Source organism: Camelus dromedarius, chromosome 6, assembly GCF_036321535.1.
Source record: "Camelus dromedarius isolate mCamDro1 chromosome 6, mCamDro1.pat, whole genome shotgun sequence".
NCBI lineage: Eukaryota > Metazoa > Chordata > Mammalia > Artiodactyla > Camelidae > Camelus > Camelus dromedarius.
This window is the reverse complement of record NC_087441.1, coordinates 45,827,244-45,852,313: the sequence shown is the minus strand read 5'-3', so window position 1 is coordinate 45,852,313 and position 25,070 is coordinate 45,827,244. Positions and strand designations below refer to the sequence as shown.

General features: G+C 41.0%; 1 protein-coding gene across 5 annotated transcripts in view; it reads right to left on the bottom strand.

Annotated features, from left to right (window-relative positions):
* The window catches only part of SCML4 (Scm polycomb group protein like 4), a 106,418-nt gene that overhangs the window by 49,934 nt on the left and 31,414 nt on the right, over positions 1-25,070 (bottom strand). For 4 of the 5 annotated variants that reach the window (XR_010381277.1, XR_010381276.1, XM_010989612.3 and 1 more), the window contains exon 2: positions 13,077-13,291. The exons of the other annotated variant lie outside the window; for it this stretch is intronic. Coding sequence is in view for 2 of the 4 variants with exons in the window: in XM_010989612.3 (XP_010987914.1) it covers positions 13,077-13,232 (156 nt within the window). In the remaining 2 variants the exon portion in view is untranslated. The remainder of the gene's footprint in view (positions 1-13,076; positions 13,292-25,070) is intronic. 5 annotated transcript variants of the gene reach the window in all.

The window sequence follows — 25,070 nt, the reverse complement described above, 5'->3', positions numbered from 1 at the left end:
TGCCTCTCCATGTGTGCAGTGAGGAGTTCCCTGTGTGCGCCAACCTATCCAAGCTGTTCTCTAGCAGGGCATTTGTCTTGGTCATTGCTGGGGTTTTGTTTGTTTGGTTGGTTGGTTTTTTAAATGGACAAAATAAAACAGAGTGCTGCTATCTTGATTTCTAATACCGTGCTTCAGTGAAAGGAACCAGGTATCCTTGGAGGTATGGCTGATTCTAGGACTAGGGCAGGAAACATAAGAGATGAGCCAGAAATTAAGAAAGTACTAAATAAAAAACCACACACACAGACACACACACACACAATGAAGGGGGTAGGGACACAGGAGTCAACAGAAAGAGCTTTCAGTGGCCAAATCTGGACCAACATGAGCAAAAAATGAAGAATGAAGTGATGGACTATAATGCAGAGTACACACTGAATATCCATTGACTAAGTCAATAAATGAGGGGGACAGACAAATCTCCCATGCATAAAAATTCTGAATATTTATTGTGGGGCATAACTCCTCACTCCTTAAGTGTGGGCCACACATAATGACTTCCTTTCAAAGAAGGCAGTATGGAAATGGGGGGAAAAGTAACTTTATGGTAGAGAAACCTGTCAAACAGCACCAGCCAGGGGAACAAGGTCATATCCACAGTGATAAGCCATGACGATGGTACACACCCTTGATATAATGTGGTGGCATCTTACCTCTGAGATCTTCTTTCCAAAAATCCATAACCTTCTAATTGTGGAATAAACTTCAAACAAACTCAAATTGCAGAACATTTTACAGAACACTTGACCAATACTCCTCAAAATTGCCAATGTCATCAAAAACAAGAAAAGTCTAAGAAACATTCATAGCCCAGAGGAGCCTAAGGAGACAAGATGACTAAATGTGATGAGGTATCTTGGATGGATCCTGGAACAGAATAGGGAAAAACTAATGAATCTGAGTAAAAAGGGACATTATTTAACAATAATGTATTATTGGTTCTCTAGCTGTGACAAATATACCATAGTAATGTAAGATGTTAACAGTAGGGGGAACTAGGTGTTGGGTACATAACAAGCCTCTGTATCTTTGCAGCTCTCCTCTAAGCCTAAAACTATTCTAAAATATAGTTTATTTTTAAAATATTAAAAACAGGATCTGGCAGAATAAACTGGGTAAAATGAAGAAGGAGGGAGGAGAGGCCTCTTTCTTGGCAGCATAAGACTGGAAGAAGATTTGCTGTCCAGGACGCCTTGCTCTGACTTATAGGCGCTAATCCTGGGCCTTCAAAGCCAATAGCCCTGTACAGATGCTGGCAAAGTTGGCACCTTTATCTGAAATTCAAAACCTCAATCAAATGGGTGTGGCAACTCCTTATCCAGGGCGTGGCTGCCAATGGCTGTGCTTTGCCTTGTTAAAGCATCGTGGTGGGATGAAGCAGAAGGGCAGAGGCGGCCCCTGCCAGCTGGAGTCTCAACCAAAGGGGCTGGGGAGTCTGGGATCAGCTCATCTTTCTTTTCCATTCACAGATCCAAAAATAAGGGCCTGGAGAGTTTCTTGCTCCTGCTGTCTTTCAGGGTAAGACCTCTCTAAGTCGTTTGTTAGAGAATCACTGCAAAGAGTTGGGAGGGAATTAGCTTGCAAACTAAAGTGTGTGGCCAGGGCATACTAAAGGAGAGGGGTCAGCTGATGTAACATTCAAGTATTTTTCCAGAAATATGCAAGTGTGGCAGAAACAGACATACTAACTACACAGTATTTGTTAGACTGATAGCAAGAGGTTGGTAAACGGAGGACAAAAAAGTGGTTGGGGGAGTATAAAGATATATGGAGACTGCACATCAGCAGAGGATGAAACAACAGAGAAAAATCTACAAATAAGGCAATGGGTACACAGCTTTTTGATCTGGGTTCCAGGTCCAGCTTGGCCCCTCACTAACCCTGTTCTAATCTCATTTTAGGGTTTTAGATTCTGCCTTTCCCAGGTGTAAGGTAAGAATAATAATATCTCCTCACAGGGATGTGGCGAAAATGAAGTGCAAACACTTAGCATAGGGCTAATGCAAAGTGAGAACTTAGTAAATATTTATTATGAAATTCCAGAAATACAAATGAGTTCCAAGGTTCTTATTTATGTAGCCATGGCAGGACAGGGAAATTGCCCATCTTTCTCCTAGAAACCACCTACACTTTCTTTACTTACCTCTTGGGATCACATCTTCACAAATCCTTGCAGACCCACCCTCCTACCTTACACCTCACACAGATCCCCTTTAAGAAACATGTTCCCAATTCATCTTGCAATGGTTCCTAAGTATGGCTTAGGCAGGAGCTGCCCTTTTTAAGTTGCATCATTTAAGCTAAGTCTAAAAAAGGAAAAAAAAATTCACTCTATGAGGCACTTACTCAACTAATATTTATGGAGCATCTACTATATGCAGGAAACTATTATAGATGCTGAGAATACAGCTCTGAATGAGGGAGATAAGGTCGCTGTTCTCAATGAGCTAATGTCATAGCAGGAGGAGACAAACAGCACACAATAAGAATGTCAAATTGGGATAAGTACTACTCTAGGAAGTAAAATATAGTTATATGATAAAAAGGAACCAGGTGACCAGGGTAGGCCAATAAGGGGGTGACATTTACATCAAGATGTTAATGACAAGAGGGAGCCTGGGGAAAGAACCTTCCGAGCAGATAGAGTGGTCGGTGTAAGCCTCCTATAGCTTGGCTTCTTCAAGGAACCAGGAAGTTAGGGTGGCTGGAATTGTGGGCAAGAGGCAGAATGATGCAAGATGAGGTTAGCTAGAGCCAAATCATGAGGGCTCTCTCAGTCAGTGTTGTAGACTGATTCATGTCCCTCTCAAAAAGATATGTTTAAAAGTCCTAATCCCCAGTACCTGTGAATGTTACTTGACTTTGAAATAAGGTCTTTGAAGATGTAATCAAATTAAGATGAGGTCATACTGGATTAGAGTGGGCCCCAATGCCAATGACTGGTGTCCTTATAAGAAGATGGAAATTTGGACACAGACACAGACACACAAGGAGAATGTCCTGTAACCACAGAGGCAGAGATTGGAATGATGCATCTACAACCAAGGACTACCACAGATTATCAGAAACTACTAGAAACTAGAAAGAGTCGAGGAAGGATCATACCCAAGGACCTTCAGAGAGAGCATGGCCCTGCCAACAACTTGATTTCAGAGGTCTGCCTCCAGAACTGTTGTTTTAAGCCACTCACCACTTGTGGTACTTTATCACAGCAGCCCTAGTAAATAAAGTCAGTCAGATTAAGGAGTTTGTATTTTATTCTGAGAGTTATGGAAACAATTTGAGAATTTTAAGAAGGGAAAGACACAACCCAGTTTTTGTTTTATAAAGATAAGTATGGCTGCTCTTTGGAGACTGTATGGGGATAGGGAGAGGCAAGGTGGAGAAAGGAACACTAGCAAGGGGTTTATCAGGTGGTCCAGGCAAGAGGCACTGGTGGCTGAAGTAGGGTGGGAGTAGTGGGTTGAAAGAATTGGTTGGATTCAAGGTGATGTGTGAGAGGAGGTGCAAAACTAAAGACAACTTCTAGGTTTATTCACATAAACTTCGTTTTGACAGTACAATAGTTTTAAAACATTAGCATTTTACTTGTTGCTTATTTAGTTAACTTTGGGGAAGCAAGAATACTGGCTTGCCTCTAAGGTTCAAAACATTCCTCCTTTAATATTCAAGCAGTAAACCTTCAGACCAGGACAGAAAAGCTTCTGTGTAGAACTTCTGGGAGAGGACAAGAAGAGAAGTCGAGCATCCACATTTCCTCATATGGGAAATGGACACTAAGAACTGACATGACTTCACAGTGCCCAACGAGCTGCAAGGAAGTGGTGAGAACACAGGACCCAGATAGGACTGGGATTCTAACCCTGGTTCTGCCACCAACTCACATAAGACTCTGAGCAATCCGCTCAATGTCTCTGGGCTTCATCTTTCAAAGCCATTAAATGAGGGTAGAGTTGTGGTTTCTAAGTTCTCTTCCAACTCACAATGCTGTGTATGTACCTTGAGTTAGACTACTTTTGAAAGTATTAAAGAATTTGATGTAAAACCAGTGTCAGTGCCACTTTGAATGTTGATTAAAAGAGATGCGGTATCCTAAATTTCTTTGCTGTTTTGTTTCAGGGAATATAGAAAACTAGGTTATTTGGATCAACTGAAAATAACTACCAATAATGGATAAAATGTAAAGTTAGTAAAATTATTGAGGAGCTAATAATATACAAAGAAGAATTGGGCCCAAATATAGGTGAAATCTAGGCCTTGCAATTGCCATGGATCCCAGGGCTCACTCAAAGGGCTACAACCTCAGAGTAAAGGTGAGCCAGCTGTAAACTTGTCCTGCCCTACCCCCACCCCACCTGACTCTAAGGAAATCCCTGAGAAGATCTTGCCACAGGCCAGAGCTCACACAGATTTGCAGCCCAAATGCATAGAACTTGAGTGACCAAGAAAACTTCAGCCTGTGAAGTTAGTTTAAAAATTACCCTATCTGGCAGTGCTCCCAAGTACGTGGAAAAACAAACATAAATCATCTCTGGAGAAAGGCTCAAAGAAGTTCCCAAAATGACTTTTCAAAGTCAATGAATAGCACAACCCAAACACACAAGGAAGTAAGGAATCAAAGCAAGAATGAGCAATAAAAACACAGCAATAAACCCCAGAAATATTTAAGATATTTCAACTATCAGACTTAGATCATAAAAACAACTGTGGTACTATGTTTAAAGATATAAAGGACAAGTTTGAAAACATCTCTGGTGAACAGAAAACTATAAAAAAAAAAAAGCATAGAAAATTTGTAAAAGAACTAAATTTAACTTCTATAGATGAAAAGTACAATAACTAAAATTAGAAACTAAATGGACAGATTTAACAGCATACTAAATGTAGCTAAAGAGAGAATTAGTGAGCCAGAAGACATGTCAGAAGAGATTAACCAAAAAGTAGCATAGAGACAAATACATAAAAACTATGGAGGAGAGGTTAAAAGATATGAATATGAGAAGTTTCAATATTAGAGTTTCAGAGAGAATGGAACAGAGGTTATATTTGAAAAGATAATGGCTGAGAATTTTCCAGAGCTGATGAAAATTCTAATCACAGTTTCCAGAAGCCCAACAAATCTTAAATAGGATGAATAAAAAAGAAATCCACAGGTAGACACAACAGAATGAAATAGTAGGACACCAAAGATAAAGAAAACAAAGCCTTCAAATTAGCTTAAAAAAATACAAAACCTTACAGGGAACACTCAAATAAGTTAAAAGGATAGCTGAGTTCTTTATAACAATGAGCCCAAAGACAAATGGAATAATATCTTCAATGTGTTGTATGGAAATAACTAACAACTAGAATTCTATACCCAGCAAAAATATTTTTTCCAAAAATGAAGATGTAATAAAGATACTTCCAGACAACAAAATCTGAGAGAATTCATCACTAAAGGATCTATATTACAGAGATTTCTAAAAGATGTACTGCAGGCAAATGGAAAGTGATCTCAGCTGGAGGTCTGATATACAAAAAGGAATGATGAATTTTTTAGAAGTGGTAAATAAGCAGGTGAATCTAAATGAAAATGACTGTACAAAACAAAAATAATTGCTTTGAAAGATTAAAAAAGCAAAAAAAATTAAAATGTGTAATGACAATAATATTCAAATGGGGAGATTAAAAAAAAGTGTCCCTAAGTCCTTGTATATCTAGGGAGAAACAAAGGTAAAGTTAACTTTAGAAAACTCTAGTAAGGAAGCATGCTGTAATTTCTAAAGCAATCAGTAATACAATAGAAAACAGAGTGCTTAACTTTCAAGGAGTAGAAAAGAATTATATACTTAAACATACAAAAGAATACAGGAAAGACAGGTAAAAAGAACACAGAATGAGTGGGACAAATAGAATATACAAAATACAGATTTAAACCCAAATTTATCAATAATTACTTTAAATAGACTAAATGTCTAGTTAAAAGATGAAGACTATTATACAGGATGCTATGGATTAAAGTGTGTCCCTCCCAAAAGATGTTAAAGTCCTAACCCCCAGTACCTGTGAATGTGACCTCATTGGGAAATATGATCTATGCAGATGATCAAGTTAAGATGAGGTCGTTAGAGTGGGCCCTAATCCAATATGACTGTGTCCTTATAAAAAGGGGAACTTTGGACACAGAGATCGACATGCACAGAAGGAAGACAATGTGAAGAAGCAGGGAGAATTCCATCCACAAGCCAAGGAACACCTGAGGCCGACAGAAGCTAGGAGACAGACGGGGCTGCACCGGATCCTCCCTCACGGCCTGCAGAAGGAGCCAACCTGGTAGACCTTGATCTCGGATTTCCAGCCTCCAGAACTGGAAGACAATACATTTCTATTGTTTAAGCCGCCCAGTTTGTTGTTATTTTGTTACAGCAGTTCTAGAAACCAATATACCAGATTCTATTTTTTAAAGTCATTTTCCCTCCTTTCCTTCCCCTCCCACCCCATCTGAGGATAGTTTTGTCCACGTCCCTGCCGTAGCTTTCCCTGGGGGCACATTCCTCCTTTACAGCTCACACTCAGTCTTCACACCAAACTCCCTCAGGGTTCTGAGGAGATGTTGCAGGGAGCAGAGCTAGGGGAATTTGAATACCCCACTGTGTTTAACCTCAGACTTTAGTCTAAAAACTTGCCTGTTGGGAATGCAAATCAGCTCCAACAACAAGAAGTTTGCAGCCAATGACCTAATTCCATTCTGAGGAGTCAGCCTGTTTCTGGGTCTACCCACACCTTTTTCTTCCTTCCCTGGGGAGAGATTAAACATGGAAGGGATGGACGGGCCAGTATCCTTTGGCCTTGAGGACGGCTTTGGCAACATGCCCCTCAGTCAAATCTGAGCTCCCAGTTAAACAATCTTTGCACTAAAACTTCCCCAGAAGAACAAAATTATCCAAATACAATATACTATCCTCATCATCATGAAGACAGAAGGGGATTCTCAGAGGTGGGAGGGAGTGATCCAGCTCTCCTGTGTCTTTCAGAAGTGCAAATGGCTCAGGAATAGGATGAGGATGCTGGAGCTTTCTCCCACCAACTCTGTTGGATTCAGACTCTCCTCTGGTTCCAGAGAGGCAGTGAAACTAGTAAAGTGCAGGGTGGGGCGGGGGGGGGGGGTTGGGGGGAGGTTTGCTGTGCTACTACTCTGCCTGGGTGGGGCTGGGAAGAATGGCTTAATTTCCTGCTGACAGTGGAGAGCCCAGAAAAGAGACAATGAAGATGGTATTCCATGGGTACTAGGAGACAGAAGGAAGAAAAATGAAAACAAAAATCACCATCACTGGGTAAAGTGGAATTCAGAAAAACAGAGCCATCCATGAGAAGTATGTATTGGAATGCTGTCCACTCTGCCCTGTGACCCCAACAATTTTTAGCAGAGACCACACATTTCAAGGAATGCTTGCTATGACTGAGTTTCTTACAGAGACTTGTGAGGGGACCAAGTTCTGTGCATCAACCGACATGGAATCAGCCCTGCAGATGAGAGGGGGTCATGGGACATGCAGTTACAGGTATCCTGTGCATAGCAGAGCTCAGAGTAGTTGAGGGCTAGAGCAGCTTATTAATATTCACAAGAGATGATTGTTAAATTTTCGGGAATATTGCAAGTTGTTTGTTAAACACAGCAATTATTAAAAATTAAAGTGCATACACTTACAGAGTATTCAGTGAAGAATATTAAAGACAAAGATAATAGATACTCAAAACTCATCACTTTCTAATTATTTTACTGTTGCATCTGTGTGGAAATACAGTTACCAGTACGGTATTGTGACACTTTTTTACCAACTCCATATTCAGGGGTGTCACATCAGTGCCTTGGAACTGGCCATGCTGGGAATATTTACACCTTGGCAAATGCTTCAGACTAGGGCTAGATTAACTACTTTGTTGATTTACAGGCTTAAGAGAGTAATGGAAAATATGTTTAAAACGCAAATTAAACTTAAAAGTGTGTCTTGTCTGTAGCTGTTACACTGTGAATCACACAAAAAAACCAAAACATTTTGTTTTCACAAAGAAGTTTCAGCAAAGAAGTAAATCACATCCTTGACAAATGAGCGAAGTTCCAACACACAACCTTACTGTTTACATTTCTCTTACTCCTTAAGATAAGCAAAAAATATCAATGAACATTCATGTCAGAGTTATACTCGGAACGCTGGTCAGGAAACATTCACAAGATGTCTCTGTCCCAGATCCACTGCTAAGCCTCACCGCTGACTTTTGCTCCAGCCCTGGGGTGAGGGCAGGGGCCCACAGAAGACCCTAGGAGAGACATTCCCTGCCCTAGGTGCTACACAGTGTTAAGGCCAAGGGAATGGCCCCTGCCTTGTGCATGTGTAATCATTTTCCCCCACGGGCCACAGGTGGTACTTTATACCCATTACCAGCAAGAGGAGGACCTCAAAAATAAGCACAGGAAGGGTTATCAGAGATCCATTCTTTCCTTCCATACTATTAGGCTATATTTAATGTTCACAAATATGACTCTAAGGCAATACAAGACCTGGATAATCAAAGAAGCATTGAAGCCAATTCAACAGTTCTAATAAAAACATTTTAGAAAGAGGCTTTAAAGAAGTGTTGAAACAAACAAAACCCCTTCTACTTAAGTTTGAATATTCTCTTAAATGAGATTTTTGTGAACTTCACATTCTTGTTACAGTGTCAAGAACACATATTTTTCAGGGGGTGAAAAAGGACAAAAATAAGAAAGGAGGAACACAACAAAATGTTGCATTTACCCGTGTTCTTTAGAAAATTATTTTCTTTATAAAGTGAATTTTCCAGTTAATGGAAGGCTGTCCTTTAAATACTTAGCAGAGGTTGCTGGTTTTTCCCAAATATCCATGCTCTCTTCTTCCTTTATTAATAGAATTCCTGAATTTTAGCTCATCATCTGGTCACCCAGCACTATATTTTCCTGCCTCCTGTGGAGCTAAGTGTGGCCAAGTGACTCAGTTCTGACCAGTGAGCTGCAAATGTAAGTGTGTGTGCAACTTTGGAGGTTTCACCCTTACAGGGAATGGCGTGCCTTCCACCTCCTCTGTCCCCATTCTGCAGGCTGGACTGGTAAGATCGTGGGAACTGGAGGAACCATTTTAGAGCATGAGGTAGAGACTTCACGTTAAGATAGCAGAGCAACAATATAGAAGGAGCCTGGGTCCTCAACATCACGTAGCCATTGAATCATGAGTAACATGAGAGAGAAATTAGTTTCTATCTTTTTAAAGCCATGTTATTTGGCCTTTGTTATAGCAACTGAATTTATATGCTGAATGATAACAATTACTAACATTTTAGAACATTTTAACCATTTGTTTTTAATATTTCAGGAATGATATTCTTTCCAGAACATTTACACTTCTCTTAGCTCATTAAATGAAGCAGACAGAAAATAATCTACTCATTTTTTGAATCATAATTACTATTCTGAAAAATAAGGTAAAGTTGTAGAGGACTGCTGGCCCTACAGGCCATGGGATTTGGTTAATTCATGACTAACTATCAAGGATCAAATAAGAAAAAATATATAAAATACTCAGGCCCAGAGCCTCAAATGTAGAAGTGCTAATAGGTGCTACTTATAACTATTATTACTATTAGTATTAATTATTATTGTTGTCTGTTGGGGACAAATGGCTATCTTAAAAACCCAGCACTTTTTCCTTCCTGCTTAAATCATAAGGACACAGAAGCTGAAAATCCCACCATTTGGAGCCATTATAATCAGCTGTGTCTACAGAATGGCAGCTAGGGTTTGTCCTTAGCGCAGATCCTCTCTATCTCTTTAAAAAAGACCTCAGTGGTCTCTCTAGTCATGAAACGTAAGGAAAATCTACCTGATGACTTTGGGGAGTCTCTGAACCAAGGACCTAAATCAACAGCAGGTGCCTCAAACTGAGATGTAAATGTTCTGTTTGATAATGAAGAAGGTTGTTCTAGTGGCAGAGTATGGCTCTTCAGAGAAAACATGATGTTAAGAGGTTTTTGCTTCCTTTGACTGGGGTGAGAAGTGGGCAGTAAGGCCATAAAATGATGCTCTCACAGCAGTGAGCATGCCCCAGCAAAGTGGCTGCAGGCAGGGCTAAGAGACATGGCCAGATGGGCCCTGGGAGGAGGAATGACCCAAGAACTCTGGAGCGCTGACATCTGACTGCCAATTAAGCTCTTCCTGTTCCACCTGTAATTTGTTCGTGCTATTCTCAAGACTCAGAGAAGGGGTTAAATGTCACAGCCTGTGTTAGCTGCACTTGGGTCTTAAAGGGAGAGGTTTGTGCCCATACTTGGACCAGAGAGTCCACATGTGCAGGGGCACAGAGGTGACTGACAGAGCAGCTTGGGACAGCACCAAGCAAGAAGTGACAAATGTCACCCAGCACAAACCTGTGACATAATCGGCACAGCCAGGAATCCTCAGAATCTCCTGGGGAAGAGCTGCCAAAATCTCAACACCTACAATTTTATTATGATAATATTGTTAACATAAATGTATGATAATAATGTTTTGGTATAAAAAAGTTATATTGTTATTTATTATTTTATAACATTGATAATATTATTGTGTATCTTATTGTTCTATATTATTAATGTAATATCATATAATTATACTTTCAGTATCCAGCTGTGTGTGCAGTCTTCTCCCCCAAATATCTTCCTCTTCAAATCGAAGGCTATTAAGCTGCGATAATCAAGCTTGTAAGAAATGTGTCTACAATAAAGGTAAATAGACTCAAGGGAGGGCTTGGAAGCATTTTCTTACTAATAAAATACAAGATCTTTAAGGGTAGAGCAAGTAATATCTTATTTCGCTTGCTCAGGATTTTTTTTAAACATCTTTGTCCCAGATAGTTAAAATTGCCAAATGAGTGGCCATTTGGTAAATGGAATGAAACTGTACAGTTTCCTTGTTGGTTTCTCCACAATTAAAACCCTTCTGTTAATGGTAAAATGGGGCTTTGGGGGTCTAAGAAATTGTCAAAATACAACTAGACAGACTTAATAGGTTGCTAACTTTATTTTGCCAAGTAAGGCCTTTTTTAAAAAATTACCAAACCCTCACAACACATAACACTTTATAAAATAAACTTTAACACCAAAATAATAGGAAGCAGACATTTTATAATAAAGGGTGATCCTTTAAGTGGAATCATTTAGCTTTATAAGTCCTTTCAGACATTTTCTCCTATCACCACCATGAATCGGTCGGAGCTTCATGCAGACTGGCACCTGGTTTAGAGCCATTCTTCTCAAACACAAAGCCCATGGCTTGGGGAGCTATCTGGGAGCTGCTGGCCTGAAATAATTCCCACACATTTCCCCAAATATATGGGAGGTGGACTGAAGGAAGAGCTGTGGCCTGTTGTCCCCAGAAAAGAGACTCTGAGGCATGGGAATGAGCCCCACTTGCCACGTGCAGGACCCATATGTCGGCTAACTGTCCCCAAATATTTCTTCCTGCCCTGAGATGCCTCTAAGTGTTAGGAGCATTGAAAATTGCCCTTTTCAGGAGACAGGAAAATTGCAAAGCTGGGTTCATTCCATGGAGTGAATTTCCATTTTTCCTGGCCCCAGAAATGCTGTGTCTGTCGGTAATTTTCATTCTTGGGTCACAGCTCCCAGGGGAGCAGGAGAAAGGCCAAATAGGAGAGAGAAGTTTTTAGTGTGTTTCTTCAGATCCTGGATTTGCTCCCTGGCTCTATAAACAGAAGGGCTGTCCTGCTCCAGACTTCCAGATGCAATTCCCAGACCCCAGCAACCACACAGGTAGCCGAGCAGGGAGACCTGCCCTGGGCCAGCTCCGGGAGACACAATTCTGAAGCCGGTGTGCCCATGAGAAACAGGAAGCTCTCTTTGTTAGAAAAATAACCAGTGACAGAAGACTTTACTTCAAGAGATGGCTGAGTAAAAGCTTCTTTTACTAAAACCAATGACCCTCAAATAACTTTGACTCACCTTCCCCCCACCTACTGTGTCTATTTTCCAGCAGTTGGAAGAACTGTGGAGAACCAAAGGGATAGAGGATGAATTCATTACCATTTCTTCCGGAAGCTTTGTCTTTCTGCTGACCTGAAATAATTTCCATACATTTTCCTAAATATATGGGAGTTAATTGCCAATTTGCATTTTGGTTTGAGATTCAGATCTCAAGATGGAAACATAAGCTCTTTATTTCCAGAAAAATAAATGAAGGAAAACTTCTGAAGCTCATTTTCTAATGCCCGAAAGGCTCGTGGAAAACAACTCAATGGTCTTTCTTCTCTAGCAGACTCTTCAAAAACATCTTAGAGGAGAAGCTTTCCCTCGGGTTTGGGTTGCTTTATGTGATTTCAGTTCCATCAGAGGTTTTATTCTCCACCCCGCAGCCTTGCCAAGTCATTAATTCTTGAAAGAGTAACGGGATTTTTATTTTGCCTGATATGCCTGGTTGCAGCCAAATTTGACGTCAGTGCCTTTTGTAAGCAGGAAACTATGAATTAACACCCTGAATGATGAGTCCCCTTGTTGAGGCTCCGTTTGGGGAAAACTCTTCACGTCCTTTGCCACTAGCTTGCTCTCATTATTAATTTAAATGTCTCAGGAACATCATCTGCTTCTACTAAAATTAATGACAAATGAGTTCTGGAAAGTGACTTCAAGAGCCGCCCTCGTAAGAACAGTCAGGGGAAAGCTCAGTGTCTGAAACGCTAATTGAGATGCGAGGTTTAATAATGTGTGTTTAGCTATGACCCTAAAATCTGTTCGCCTTACAGCTTTCCCCATCTGGTGTAATTTGCTTTCTCCACTTGTAAAAATGCACACAACAGCGACAGCATGCATTGTGCACCGTGTTGCTACAATGAAGCCTCGTCTGTCACATGCTTCACTGAGAGAAACTTATTTCTCATCCTGTCTTTACCCTGCTTCCAACCTCTCATCACATTTTGCATTGGAGTTCTGCCCAAGCACCATGCCCCAGCCCAATCCCACTCTGGAGAAAGGAGATGATGGAGCCGTACCTTGTACCCGGGTTTCCGCCCTCTTTTCTTTGGGATCTTCACTGCTGGTAAAGAACCAGCTGAAGCAGAATAAAGGTTATGAACTGCCATCTTCATAGGTGTTGAGTGAAGTGGGGGTCGGCCTCTCTTTCTCCCCGGGATCCTCTGAGACTGCATATCTGCTGGTGCCAGTCTTACAGAAGGAAGTGACAGATCGCTCACAGGCAGAAGAGGTGCTAAGAATTAGTCCAGACACAAAGCAAAACAAAAACAGAAGTGTTTGTTTGGTTTGCAAGGCAAACATGGATCCAGTTTGGTGATTTTGGCCATAACTACCCCTTACAGGAGGGGAAGACCAAATACAAGAAAGCCAGGCACCAGGACTTTTAAAGTCTGGCTCCTGGTATAATTTCAAGGATAGTGAATTTCCATGGGACTACAGTGAGGTAGGGAAGATACTAGCTAGGTGGAGAGGACAATAGATTCCCAGCAACAAGCACAACTGACAGTGTACCAGCAATGAGACAACTTTATCTACCTGTGTCTCAGTTTCCCAGTTAGTTCAACTGTGAACTGAAGCAATAACAGTATTAAATAAACATAACCATTTTCTAACACCTATCCCTTTGGTTGGGTAACAAATTGTTACGACCTTTTTTCCCCATGAAAGAAATTTAACAGCACAAATCCATTGTATTAAAGTTGATTACGTCCCTCAATCAAAATGTGGACAGAGATTTGCTTACAAAGATGCTAATTTTGACACAATTCAGAACTGCAAAACTAAATGGATACAGCCCAATAACAAGCAATAGGGGAACTGCAAATACACCTACAGAATAAAACAATCAACTAGTCAAAAGCCTTTAAAAATACTCTTTTTAATGATATGATGTTGAGTGAAAAAGCATCACACAAATTTCACATAAAAGTTATCTCATCTATGCAAAAATTAATGTGGTGAAAAAGTGGAAAGAAATGTGCTAAAATGCCACCAATGGCAAAAATGGGAGGGCTATGGGTAATTGTTCACCATGTATAAATCCTTTCCCCCAAGAACTATAATATTCTTAGCAATAAGAATACTGAGAATAAGCTTCTCAGGTAGAATTGGTTAAACCTTGCAGCAAGAGATAGTTGATCAACTCCAACCCAGAGAACACAGCTGTATCATGAGCTTAATGACCAGATTTCCTGGAATGTTCAGAAATGTGACAAGTGGGACAGAACTTTAGACTTTTATTCAGAGGTAATGTTAGGTGATAAAATTCACTTCTGGGCATATCTAACAGTGGAAATGAGAGGCTCTTGCTAAAAAGGCTGCAGAAAGAGATGGGAGAGATGATGGAAGCAATCCCCGTACCCTGGTCTGGATAGCACTGCAGGGACCACATTGCTTTGCACAGGAAGGAAAATATCAAATAGTGGAAATTCTTTAAAATATGACAGGGGAAATTTGGGGTATCATCTATAGAGATCACTTTGTTAATTCTCTAAATGTTAAGGTACTTTATCAATCATCTTGATTGTTCTTGGAAATATAATATCTAGTAAATATTGCTTTAAAACATAAGTGTATTTATTGACTGCATTGTTAACTATTTCAGATAGCTGGATGAGCTGTTGAGGACACCAATCTTCCCTGTTTTTGTCAGTTTAAAAAAATACTATATCTCATTGATTCTAAGATGGATATTTTTTCATACATTAACATCTTTGAATAACGATATACCATAAAGAACTGCAAACATGTCAGAATTCCACAAAGAGCATTTTTTTTCTTTCTTAGTGGTACATGAAATAATGATATGTGATACAATTAAAGACATTCTGATGTCAAAGAGTCATGATCAATGCAGATAAACTCGTATGTAGACAAACAGGTAAACAAAGGACATCATTCAATTTCTAGATTTAGTGTTTCAACTGCATAGTGCCAACAAATACCCAAATATTTGTTTTCAAAAGAGATGCTTTTAAAAACATTGAAAAACCATAAATGTTTATTTAATAAGATTTTTGCAATGTGAAGCTTTATATGAGTCCCATTTTGAACTATCATGATCAAGTTTCTGCTTTTTCATTATTACTTTACCTTTGGACTTTGGAAACAGGAATTTTTCCTAGTCTAGGACATGTTTTTCTTCCTTTCTACTTGATTCTAGTGAGGAGATTAGCAATGTATTCACTAACATCAAGATCAAAAGTCAACAACAGAAAACCCACAATCAGAGAAGGCATTGAATCTCTTTCCTCTTGTGGAAATGGGAGTCCTGGAAGGGTCACTTAGCTGCACCCCTTCCCTGGTGCATTGGGATACTCTGCTAAATGACATACTCCCTCACAAAGCCCTTCTTGTTGAATAGGTTTTGAAGAGTAAAGGAAGGGTAATAAACTTGTTAGCACATTACCCTAAGAATTTGTATCACTCAAAATTACACTTAAATATCCTCAAGTTTCTCAATATGTCAAAAATAATTTCCTAGGAAAATGTCATCTTTTAAACCAGATCTTTTGTTCTACTTCCCTCTCCCAAGTGGGAGGAAAAACCAGGACTTGTGCTATCTTCCACTTCCTTCTATAGAAGCACTTCCATCTCAGGAGTATGAAGGACTTTTCCAGGTAACTACACCCTATCAATGAACTTCCTGCTCATGGAGAAACAGTGGAGTATTTTTAGTGGAAAACTAAGTACCACAGTGGTTGGGAAGATACTTGGAGATAGAAAGTCTTCTCACAGTCTCCTCAGTTCACCACACCTGAGCGATTACATTTTCATCCATCAATCAGGAAGATGCTATTCTTCAATTTCTTGTTACAAATAAATCCAACTTTAAGTAATGGGGACAGAAAGCTTTTAAAAATTAAATAGGTTATTTTAACCATTGGGGAGTCTCAAAATATCTTCTTGGAATAATTTTAAAGAGTTGGGGGAAAGCATTTACAAAATGGTTCTTTCAATAACAGATCCAGACACGTTAGAAAAGATGGTGGCAAAAGTGCAGGGTCTCCAAATTCTCCCCTTCCAAAACTAAGACATGAATTTTAGAAAAGTAAAAATAGCAATGATCAATACTGAAAATAAAGAAAGGCCCCAATCTTGAAATGCAGTGGAAACAAAATAGATGGTTTTTAGGGAAAACATAACCATGGATGATACATAATCACAATTTATCAAATGTTTAAAGAAAAGGTCAAAACTAATAGCAAGGGAAAATATTCAAAGATACATTAAGAGGCTGTCATCATCTATGAAACGCCTCTCTGAGTCACATGAAAATTTCTTTAAGAATAAACAACAAAAATATCCTAAGGAAAATTAAATACTCAAGGGAAAAGGGAAAAAAATCTATAAGCATTTAGTCAGAATAAATAGACCGTTTACAAAGGTTGAAAATAAATAAAAATCTGAGGAAACTATTTGCTGTATATGGAACAAACAAAAAGTTAATACAAAAACTCCTTAAAATTATTAAAATAAATATGAACACTCCAATAGAAAAATGGGCAAAGGACACAGAATTCACAAAACAGGTGGGGAGGGTGGCAGGGACGGTTGCAAAAGGAAAGAAGAAAAGAAAAGGAAGGAAGGAAGGAAAGAAGAGAGGGAGGAAGGAAAGAAGAGAGAGAGGAAGGAAGGGAGGGAGAAGAGGAAGAAAGAGCGAGAAATAAATGATCAGTGATTTCAAAAAAAGATCCTAAACTGTATTGGTAACCTCTCAAAAAGTAAATTGAGATATCATTTCTCAATTTTATCAGATTGATAAACATGAATAACCCTGACAATCCTTCACGCTGGGGAGGAGGCAGAGGAAATTCCCATTTACTGGTGGTAGAGGTAGAAATTGGCTAACTTTTCTGGAGGACAGTTTGAAAATCACTCACAAACTTTATAAGTGCACACTTCCTAATCTAACTCCTAAGGATTTATCCTAAGAAGATAATCTGCGAAGAACATAAAGATATATGGCCAAGGATATTCTTCAAACATTGTTTATAATAGTAAAATACTGAAAGCAATCAAAATGCCTTCTAAAACAACTTCAGTTTAGCAAATTATTTCACATTCGTAAAATGGAATATTTTGTAACTTGTGTGTATATACATTTATACGTGCATATATAAAGATTGCAAAATAGCATTTATACTGTGATTCTATTCATATCTTTTTTACACATACAGATATAGATAAATCTGCATGTGTTTAGGCATAGAAAGAGGTCTAGGAAAGGTAACTATCAAAAATGTCAATAGTAGTTATCTCTGGGCAGAAAAATACTGAAAGATGTTTTTGCTTTCTTCTTTGTACTTTTTGCATTGTTTGAATTTTTTTAAAACATAGGTAAAAAAACAGTATAAAGGGAAAAATAAATCATGAGTGAATAATTCTCATTCTCTGGAAGTTTCTACTGGAAATTTGTGCTTCTTTAGATGGTCTTTTGTTTTCTTGTTTTCTAATGGTTTTAGCTTCTAAGCCACAGAACTTCACTGCTTTAACATCTTAAATAAATTGTTAACAAAAAGGCAAAAAGACTTTGTCATCAAAAATAACAGAGAAGGTTGTTTCAGAGCCAAGAAGAATGCCCATAAACAGATGGTGGACAAGGGTGTTTCTCTGGGACTTGAGAGAACCAGCTTACCGCCCTCACCCTCCTTGATACCACCTCTCTCAGGCCCTTCCACCAAGGGACCTGTTGGCACCTGTAGGTTGGGACCTGTAGGTTATTGCCCTTCCCACAAAGATTTCCACCCATCTCTAAAAACCTTTAAAGACCTCAAATGCTGTCTAAAGACATCTGCGCCATGGACACAGAATGTGATACAACCAACTATATAAATCATTTGAAAACTGTCAAAATCCTGAGGTATATATGATCCCTCTGAGTTTCTCTGCCTTCAGTTGTGAACTTCATTGAATACAGACTGTCTCAGTTCATCCAGATTTGGAAGCTGTGTTGGAGCAGAGCTTTAGTAAACATTAAAACAGTCTGTCCCTAGAACAACTTAACATTCAAGTCTCTAAATCTCCAAGGTATAACCTTTAAGCAGTTGTCATATCCTGACAACATATTAAACCAAGTGATTAGCCACTGGTTTACTAAGTCTCTCTCTTCTTAACAAAACAAGGCTTGGCTAGAAATATTACAGCTGAAACCAAGAGAAACTAAGATCTGGTCTATGAATTTGGGGATGACAGTTTACCTTTTAGTCTTGCAAATCTAATACATATAAATCAAGGTCCTGGCTAACTGTGCTTCATCAAGGTAAAGAACAAGGAATTATCAAATTCAAAGCATACACCAATTCCATGGGGCCATTGAGTCACCTAATTCAATCCTGAGGCATGTGTTCATGTATCCACTCATTCATTCACTCTTTCATGTATTAATTCATCCAGTAAGCATCTGTTGAATATGCAGTGAATGCCAGGTATTGTGCATAGGCACTTGGGTTACAGAAGAGGAGAATAAACAAGACACATCTCCTAAGATATTCACTATGGAGAAGCAGACAAATAAGGAGGCAATAATAATACATGAGATAGATGGTGTAACAAAGGCTTCCTATGAAATGCTATGAGAACACCAAGAAGGAAAGAAATCGGTTCTTTAACAGGGTTAGAAAGAGTGGAGGCAGGAGAAGCACAAAAATGTGACATCAGAACTAGGATTTACCCAAGTGGCGCAAGCTAAATGCCCAGAGCTGGCAATAAAGCAGGTTCGTGCAGGGATGTTTGGCGGTACATGGAGAAGTGTTGGGCCAGACAGACTGGAAGCAGGACCGTTGGCTTTCTGTTGTTTCTAAAAGTACTGAGAGGAGGCAGTTACAAGGATCTCTAGCCATCTAATGGACTTGAGATCTTTTCCTTCTATTAACTGCATGGGATGGGTTCCTGACCTTGGTGTAACGCTCTTTCTCACTGTTATTTTAAAAGTACAACTGGAATCCTACTTTCTCTTGTTCTGGGGTACTGTGTTGAATTCACCATAAACCAGTCTCTAGTGTCATTCTCTTGCTAGCAGCCTTGTACACACCCTAAAACCCATGGCTCCTCAGGCTGCTTAAGTCTGTATGTGAGGTGGTTTCCAGCAATAAGGATGTGCCTTGGCATCTCACTAATTCAACCACTCTCCAAGGTGGTCCAAGCCCTCCTTCTTCAGAGATCTTTCCTTCTCCATGTGCTTCTCTCTCCCTTCTCTCAACTCCTTCCCCACCTGCACCACCAGTTGCTGTGGGCACTGATTAAATGATTATTCATATGGTTTTCTCATTGTTTCAGGCACATGAATGATTTCTGTACATTCCTGGAGGCCAGGGGCCATGTTTCTTTCATCTGTCATTCTGCTCTTCAGAGCACCTGGTGCAATGTTGCCCCTACAGAGTGCACCTGGCACTTGTGGCAAGACCATTTGCCATGGAGTCTGCCATCTCCCTTAGGCTAAGGGCCCACAGCTATGCTCTCATATGTTTTAATTTTGGATAGAAATAGATCAACTTAATAGAACACTTTGATGGTCAATGAAAGCTTCATACCATGAGAAGAGGGACAGCAACATAATCAGTTGAATGGAGAAAAGTAATTCCCTTAATATACATTTTTCTCCAATTCTGTCACAAAAATTGGGCCAACAGAAGCCAAAACCAACACTCACATGGACTCACTCCTAGCACTCACTTTTTGCTCTCTGATACTATTTTCCACTTGAAATGAAACCAAAACTCCTCAGCTGATTCTATATCTTGGGGAGAGAGAAAGGTCAAAATCAGCGTGGAACATTTTATTATTACCAGACAAGGATGACTTTAAGAGTATCAGGGGTGGTGTTAAGAGGACAAAGAAGCAAGCTGTAACAATTTATGAATCAGCAATTGTAATAATAACAACAATGGTAAGATAGTGAATTGAAATAATTGTCTGTGAAAGGTTCTTCATGATACTCAGGAGACTAAGCTAAGGTGCACCAAACTCTAGAAGTAATTGTTTTAATACAATAGAAGGGAGAACAGAATAAAGTATAAGTTATTTTTGTTGATTTTAATAAGTATGTGAGGGCTTATCTACAGGTATTTTGTTCCATTAGTTGCATACTGATATGCCCTTGTCTTTCCATGTTTACGTACACAGGAGTGAGCACTAAGGTATTATAAATAAGCCAATTTCTTCCGGAAAAATAGAAATTGACCTAGGAATGAAAGGACTGGTCAGCCCCAGTTGTCCCACAAAATAACCAGGTAGAAAGTGGGTTCAACAGAATGTTTAAAGATGATGAATAATTTAAATGTCTTTAGGGGAGTTTTAATGTGTAGACTTATACCCTCAACCCCTAGAGATGAAGCTTCTAGACATGCCTAGTAAGTATATGGAGACTCCAAGACACACATGTCTCCTTCTCCACAGCCAGAACTCCCCACTTTGCTACTGGGTAGATGCAGGGGCTTCCTGCCTCTGGTAACAGGCTGTCGTCAGCTGTGAGGGAAAATTCTAAAGCCTGTCACATCCATTCCACCCTTGGCTGAACTTACAAAAGCCCCTCCCTCCCTAAAACTAGAACCTTCCCTGCATCCAGTAAGGGTGCAGCAGCCAGGGTGATAGAGAGCCAAAATTCATATACTTAAGGGGAAGGAGGAAAGATGCATGAAGCAACAGCAGAGAATATGTACCTCTAAGTGGGGGAACACCCAGTTCTGGCCCTGCTCCTAAGCAGAAGAGAAATAGAGACCGGTCACTTAACCTCTCTGGGCCTCTGCCCCCCTCACCTGTGCAGGTTTAGATCTCTAAGCTTTCTGGGGAGCAAAGTGGACAGATTCAGGCAGCTGGGGGACAATAAGCCTTTGTTCAATCCAAACAGTTTCTTCCAAGAAACATCAGAAAGAAGAGCACTGGGCCCCCATGTCCCTTGCCCCACAGGACAACACACAAGCAAGGGGCGGGATGGCTGCACCTGGCTGCTCAGGAGCCACCGAGCAGCAAGATGTAGTTTCAGAGGCAGCAGCTGAACCCAAATGCAGAGCCAGGCCTCAAAGCTGCTCAGCACCCAGGAGGCAGTGAGAGGCTGTCCCACAGCAGCCTCTGGGCCAAGAGGGAGGCAGCAACTCCTTGCAGGCCTCTCACGTGCTTCTGGTCTGAGAGGATCGCAGGGCTTCTGCCAAGACTAACATCAGCTTGGCCAAGCCTTGCCTGGTGGTCTCTGTGGAGATATGCCAAGTTCCTGGGGTGCCCTGACCGAGCCAGCCCGCACACTCCTCTCCTGCCTTCGAGAAGCTAATCACTGAGGAGGAGAGAAGAGATATTTGTAGTGAAATGGCAGGACGACAACTTGAATCCTAAGAATGAGGACCAAAGGGCCCATGACGCGCAGAGAGAAGAGGTCTGTGGGGCCGAGATACTGGGGGCCACGTAACAGCTAAGGGGAAGTCAGCATTCGGGGCCTGCCAGTCCCGCTCCCCACCCACCTCAGGTCCTTGTAGCTAGCACTCCCTGAGGGATCCTGGGCACCTTCCCCTTTGCTACTGACCTGAGAGGATTTCCAAGCTGGAGGGGTCCCCTGAGGCAGCCCCTAGAGTTGCCCCATTACCTACTCCTAGCTCATTCCCTGTGGCTTTCATGGGCTTGAATATAATGGTGAAACTGACCTGCTCCCGGTCTGATGGAAAGGTAGGAGAACTCAAGGTGAGTGAGGGAATCACAGCAGGTCTCCTCAAAAGCCTCGAGGGAGGTGCCCTCACTTACAGTTTTCTCTAAGGCCAGAGTCAGAGGAGTGATGTTACTGGACCCCTGCTCAGCTTTTCAAGAGAGAGATCTATCATTTCTCCAAAAGCTATCAGCTTCTGCCTGAAATGTGAGGCCTTTTCCCTGGGCTGGATGAAAAGGAATCACCTTCAAAGACTTGTGTTCCTCAAGAAGGTGGCTTTCCAGAGGCTCCTTCCCAACAACCCTGCCTGGATAGAATGTTTCTGTTCTACATCTTCCTCTGTGGCTGTGACTGAACAACTTCCACCACAGCACCTCCAACATGTCATTCCATTTGTTTGTATGCTTGTCTGTCTCTCCCAGTACATTTGAGCTCTTTGAAGGAGGCACTATGTCTTGATAGACAAGTATCCCACCTAATTTAGCATCTGGCCCAACCTAGGGACTTAACAAATATTTACTGAATAAATGATGGATGAATGATCTCAACCTAGCCCCTCTTCCAGGACTCCCTCCCCTCCCCAGCACTGAAGCAGTAGGATCAGCTCAAGACACTTTCTACCACCAGGCTCAGAACTCCACCCTATGACAGCCACTTTCCTACAACAAGGCCTCCCCAGCAAGACACAGTGCACCACATGCTGCCAGGGCCTTCACCTCCTTCATCTCTATTAATTTTCATGACTCTGTGAGCTAAGTATTACTGTCCTTGGATTCACAGGTGAGGAGCTGAGGCACAGAAATATTGCATGAAATCACCCATTAGTGGGCAGAACTCAGATTCCATCCCAGGGCTCTTAGCACAAATCCCTACAGCTGCCTCCTGGAGCCAGCTCCGGGTAGCATGCTGGAAGCTGGCAACAGAGGGATAGGAGGGAACCCTGACCCATCAAGACACATCTCCACGTCTCTGTAGGAAGTAAAGAGGTGGCACTAACCCTAGGGGAAACTTAGGGGATATAAGGCAATCCAGTCAACTCACTGAGCATACGATGACTGGATGGATACAGGAGCACCCTTGTCGGGCCAGTGCCTGTGACATACTGACTGATCCAAATCACTTGGTCTCTGAACTCAGTCTACAGTGTAAGGAAAGGCACTTTTTAGGGTAGCTACAAGTATTTCTCTTTTTTTTGCAAACCACGATTTCCTGTTTTGTTCTCTATTTATACTTTACATTTAAGTTTTGAGAAAGCACTGGTGGTTTGGTGTTTTGGTTGTTTCTAGCTCAATCTTTATCAACAAAGCAAACTTTCTTTTCAAAATGATTTTTTGAAATGTAAGCCAGCCATAGAGCTAGATTCCTTTAAAACGCTTCGTTAGGAAAAGTTCTTAGAGCTTTAACGATGAAACAATTGGATTCAAATAAGATGAATCATAACTTTCTGAATCAACGCCTAACAGAGTAGGAATCCATTCAGCAGTCCTGGGGATCGTGACTTCTTCAAGGATTTCACACAAGGCTGTTTTAGACAACATCCTTTTCAACACAAATGTTCTCACACAATTTTCAGGCACATAGTTGTTCAGACTGAAATATAAAAATGTGCAATTGTGATATCTGAATTATGATACTCTTTGCAAAACACTGAAGTACCCAAGACACTCTGTTAATGGTATGTAATGAGATTTATCAACTCAATGTTTGCCCTCGAAGAACTCACTGTCTAAGAAAGATACATACCTTGGCCCCACGTAGGTAAGATACAGTAATCAGCAGAAAACAAATATGAGAACAACCCAGGAACCAGTGCCCTTACCTCTCGTGCAAGTTAAGGAGAGATGAGATTTAGAGGTGAAAAGTGAAAACAGCAAGTGCCTGGTTATCTTGAAACTGATTTTGGTTCTTTGTGTTTGGTAGCGGAAAGCTTTGCTTCCCCAATAGACAAGAATCATGTTTCTGTGATCGAGGGACCAGTAGGAGGAGCCGCAGTCAGGGGCCATCGAGCAAGGATCAGTAGAGCCGGCTTGGAGTGGGAAAGTAAGGACAAGAGCAATGTAACTCTCAGGTATCAGTGTCCTGACCTGTCAAACTGAGACACCAGTACTTGCCAGGGTCACATCACCAGACTGCCTTGAGAACCCATGAGAAAAGCCCATCCTAATCTGTTAAGCTGTTTGTGATATAAATTGCTGCTGTTCCCAGACAAATAATTCTTTTCTTTTGTTTCTCTGCAAAGAACAGAATTGATGGGAACTCTATTTCCTGACTAACTTGTCTTCAGAGCCCCCAAAGACCACACATAACAAAATCATTTTTTATTATTTACCGTGCTAAAGAAATACCCCCAGATACATCCAGAGAATGTCATGTTCCTCATCTCCTCCTGGAAAGCATCACATTAGTCTTGTCTCTGGGCTAGGTTATACCTGCCTTATGGGGGTGAAGCTGCTACTGACACCCTGGCATCGCGGGGACTCAGAGCTCAACATAAAGCTGTGAGCCTGGAGGAAGGTGGGGTCCCTGGTGCCTGGCACTGTCACCACCCATCATCTGTACATGCACACTGCACACTCGTTCACTCTCCCCCTTATTTCACAAAGAAGAATCCCAGGGTCTTAAATCAGAATGCAAACCATTACCAGGTCTGGGACTAGAATGGATGAAGGGAGGGGGGCTGGAACGAGGAGTAAAGGGAAATTTCCCTGGTGGTTGTTTGTTTTTGATTTTGTTTTCCTAACTTAGAGGAAGGAAAACAAAGGGCAGTCCTAATTTGATTCTGATCACTCAGTCGTCCTGTTAGGTGTAGTTGCAGCATCATCCCACCAGGGACATGGTAGACTGGTCACTACTTCTCAAACCAGTGTCCGTAGCGGCCACCCGAACACAGCCTGGTGGCCCCACAGTTAACAGTACTACAAGATCAGGGCCAAAAAAGCAACTTATTGCCCTCAAAAGGGAAGTGCTGGTCAGAAATGGATTCTTCTCTCCCTTATTAATCTCTTCAGTGATTCAATAAATATTTTTCTGGGCACCTATTGTGTACCAGACCCTGTGCAGAGCCCACTGGAGAAATGAAGATGAACCCAGAATGACTCCTTCCCCAGAGACTCTCAGGAGGATAGAAGGAAGAGGAGCACCTACAGGTCATCACGTCTCCTCAAGTCCCAGCCCATCCCCACCACAGACATGCACACACACAAACATACACACACAAGCCTCCTTCCAAGGGTGTCCCCTTGGCATGTTGTGGTGTGCAGAGCACAGCCCATTTCTCAGTCTTGGTCTCCTAGGATGGTTTTGAGCCTGTGACAGTCGCAGGTCACTCAAGAAGGAGAAGCAGTCACAGCACACACTCAGTCCAGATAAGGAGTGGTGGCCA